Below are 3,847 nucleotides of genomic sequence, written 5' to 3'. Positions count from 1 at the left end.
TAGGCTACTAAGTTCCCACAACAAGGGAATTTAATTATTTTAACATCAGTGCTCCCTTTTTATACACAGCTAAAATGACTTTCAATATATTCAGGAAAGATTATTATACAACAATCAATATACTTACATAAGACTTCATACACTTTCGCTCTTCCATTAGCATTAATCAGCAAATTTACACAAGAACGGAGCAGTATTCTCTATAGAAACTTTCAACTGTTCGTTCTAGTAAACAATCATTGCCTGCACAAAACAAAATTCCGATTTTTATAACAATCTTAACAGCAGTTCATTATTTCCAGAAGGTTGGATTGATGCGCAGCCTCCGCTCAAAATTATTATACCAGTTACGTAAAGCGGATAATGGTACGTAGTTTTCATCTATTGCAGGAGTAACCTGTTGCACAGATAGGGTAAAACTCGCGACGTAGTTCACGAAGTTTTCTATCATCTTCTGTCCGAATTCCACAATTGGCTTAGTCGTTCTGTCAACGGCACGAGACGCTTGTTCTGAAACAACCGTCGAAGGCTCCACAGATATTCCGATTTGAGCGTGATGCGACATTTTCTGTTCTCCAAATGAGAACCCCGCGAAGTTTTTAGGGTTATCTTTTTTGAGGTCAGCAATATTGAAAATTGCAGACGGCTTGTCGTTTGATATGTAGCCCAGCAAATGCCACGTGGGCGGGGCTTCTGCATCCGGCCAGCTGAAGTAGACGAGTCCCGCCGTCTCTGGGGGAAACGGTTGTGCGCCGGTGAGGAACACGACGACGTCTGTAACAGAATCTGCCTCCATCACCGTCGTTGCAAATTTTGTTTCACCGCACTGCTGGAAGTCTGTCTGCACTAACTTTCCTGACGCAATAACGCCGAACATTTTCACGGTTCGGTTAAAGTCCTAGTTGCCACAACACTTCGACGAGCAGCCAAACAGAATACTAGAGGCGACTCACTAGTAAACTGCACGCCCAAAACAAAGACTATATCATTCGTCAGAGATTATATTGCGACAGCAGCTAATCAGAGACGTTTGTTAATGCGTGTTTCGCTACTGATTGTCAGTTTTTTGTCTCTGCATTCGTGTGCCAGCAAAGAAGACGTACTTTGCAGAGTATGTGAAACATTAGGGCCTACTTATCGCAAGGAGTTTATTGCTTATTTAAAACTGAAAATAACATCAAATCCAGCAAACATTATTTCCACGTTTTTGTAGGTTTCTCCACGGATCGATTTCATATTATTGTTTCGTGGTTTTCCAATCGTTGTATGTTGCATAACAAATGTGAGACTCTAGTCTGAACGTATTGCAATTACTGGAAACTTTTATTGATAAATTATGAGCCTGAAAAAGCAGCAAAATATGCGGAACTGCGGGATAATATCTGATGGTGTGTAGCTAAACTGCGCCACCGCTAATCCATATTGTATTTTTATTATTTTGGAAGCAACGGCGTTATTAAAAATAATACACCAAAATCACGTCTGAAATTGTTTTACGCTTTTCATCTGCTCTGAAATTTCTGCACTGTCGTCGAATAATTGAAAAAGGTTCTACAGTTACATCTGCATACTGTATATAGGATATAACTAAATTCCTTTTATAGACTTTGAGGACAGTTTCCTTAGAACAAAACAAGAAAAAAGTCTACTAAACATAGGCTTTAAAATGTATATCTTAAGAGTTACGAGCACTTGTTAATCTTAGATACTGTGAAACAAATCTCTTTTACTGCAAGCTCTTTGTGTTCCATATTTTAGGAGAAGATAGTACGGACCAAAACAAGAAAGAAGTACAGTAAATGTGGACTCTACAAATGCCCGTAGCTCTTAAAATATGCATTTTAGAGCCCATGCATTTTTTCTTGTTGTGGTCCATACTACCTCCTCCCAAAATATGGAAAACAAAGAACTTGCAGTGGAAGACGTGTGTTTCACATAGCGAAGATGAACGAGAATTTTTAGCTCTTAAGGTGCGCGTATTAGCGCCAATGTTTACTAGACTTTTTCTCTGGTTTAGGTGGACGGAACCTGTCCTCAGAGTCTGCAAAGCCATTTTAGTTACATCCTGTATACTCGAAAAGCCGCAGAACAAAGCATGGTGTATGGTACATCATATCGATTATTACTGATTTTATATATATTCCATTCGCATCTCGGGGGAGGGAAACGTGACAGTATACTTCTGTAGGTGCTCTAATCCCCTTATGTTATTCTCAAGATCCCTACTCGAGATATACGATGCTGATATCAGAAAGATAGCACGGTCTTCTTCGAATACAGGTTCTATGATTTATTCAACAGGGTTTCGCCAAAACTACGTTACCTAGGTATCAAGGAATCCCATATAAGCTTACAAATCGTTTCTGTTAAGGTTTTTTTATGGACTAGAGCAATCAGATGCGATCGCGACAGCGCACCCCTAATTTGTTCTCGTTGTCATGCCCACCATCAAAATGACTTTAAACGCCAGAACAGTACTCTAAGATTTATCACACTAGCGAAATGTATGCGATTTCGTTTGCAAATGCACTGCAATTTCTCAGTACCTTTCCAGTGAATATAAGTATTTAAATCACCTATTCTAATGTAAGATGGCAAGAACTATGCCCCTTACATGAAGTCATTAAAGATCACCTAACTCACGTTGAGCGAACAGTAGGGCTGAACAAAAAATGACTGACAAGACACAATGCATCTTGTAGAGGGTATAGTATGGACATATTGGAATAATTAATGTCGGGTGATGGTTTTAAAGTAATTCACACAACATGAAAACTTTGTGGAAATGCGTCGATTTACTAGAGGCTAGTTTACCCCAGGGAAGTATTCGAGTTGACCACCGTGGCCGGTGGGGGAGCAGCAAAGGGAAGCGACAATAGGCAGCTTAGGGCAGCTCTAACTCTTGAGAAAGTGGTACTGGGGCGCGGCCTCCAGCTGCCTTAAGATGAGTGACAGTGAGGGGGGGCTGGTTGACCCCATGCTGATGTACCGTGAAGCAGACGGAGAACTTGTACGCCCGTTGATAAATGTCCGTCGTCCCGTTTTCAGTGAAACATGCGAGAAAGCCACGCAAAGCTACGGTGGAGCAGTCAACAGAGGTCAAAATATGCATGTTCGTGACTATAGCAACTTCATGCTGAATTCACGGTCCGCAGATTCTGAAGTAAATCAGGTGAAAAGCGACAGAATGAAATACGCCGGCCTCTGATGGGAATGTAGGACCAAGGAATTTGAAGTACTCTCCTGGGAATCAGAATTCCGGAAAACTTGGTGTTTGTGCAGACGCTAACCTTGATGGGTGGCCTGGGGGGAGCTAAATAGCAGAAGTTTAGAGGAAGGGAAATTTTGTGGGAATTTGTTCACTTCCCACAGCAGGCATTGGTCGGCGCAGGGAAGCGATGCATAATTAACGCAACTTGCACTGCAATTGGCGTAAGTGATTTTGCTGGAGGGGAAACGGAGGCGAAGAGTGGACTGTGAGAAGTCTCCATAGAGGTCTTCCATTCCCAGCTTGCCTAGATTGTGGACATGGTGTTCCTGACTCAGCTTGCCTGAGAAAGAGTGAGCATCTCTGCAGTTTAGGACTTAGCAAATGGAACGATTGAGCTTGGAGATAGGAAGTTTTGGTTCAGCTATGTACTGAGCAAGATAGCTAGGAGTGAATAGACGAGTGCAGCCTTGCAGCACCACGAGGTGGACCGACGTCCGCACGATGCTGCTCCGCCACGCTGAATTCGGTGATATTGTGCCCGCTCCGGCCGCTGATTAATTTGCTGGATCACGTCGGCAAAGTTTCCACGAGGGTTTCATGGGCCTTGTGTTGTAGAATTCTTCTCACACTTTGCAT

General features: G+C 42.4%; 1 protein-coding gene across 1 annotated transcript; it reads right to left on the bottom strand.

Moving 5' to 3' along the window:
- Window positions 1-292: 292 nt before the first annotated feature.
- LOC126252555 (protein OPI10 homolog) lies at window positions 293-877 on the bottom strand. The gene has a single exon (XM_049953456.1). The coding sequence runs from the start codon at window positions 875-877 to the stop codon at window positions 293-295; it is 585 nt and encodes a 194-aa protein (XP_049809413.1).
- Window positions 878-3,847: the final 2,970 nt, after the last annotated feature.

The sequence above is a fragment of the Schistocerca nitens genome, chromosome 4 (assembly GCF_023898315.1).
Source record: "Schistocerca nitens isolate TAMUIC-IGC-003100 chromosome 4, iqSchNite1.1, whole genome shotgun sequence".
Classification (NCBI taxonomy): domain Eukaryota; kingdom Metazoa; phylum Arthropoda; class Insecta; order Orthoptera; family Acrididae; genus Schistocerca; species Schistocerca nitens.
Note: the sequence above shows the minus strand (reverse complement) of the source record. Positions and strands in the feature narration are given on the sequence as shown.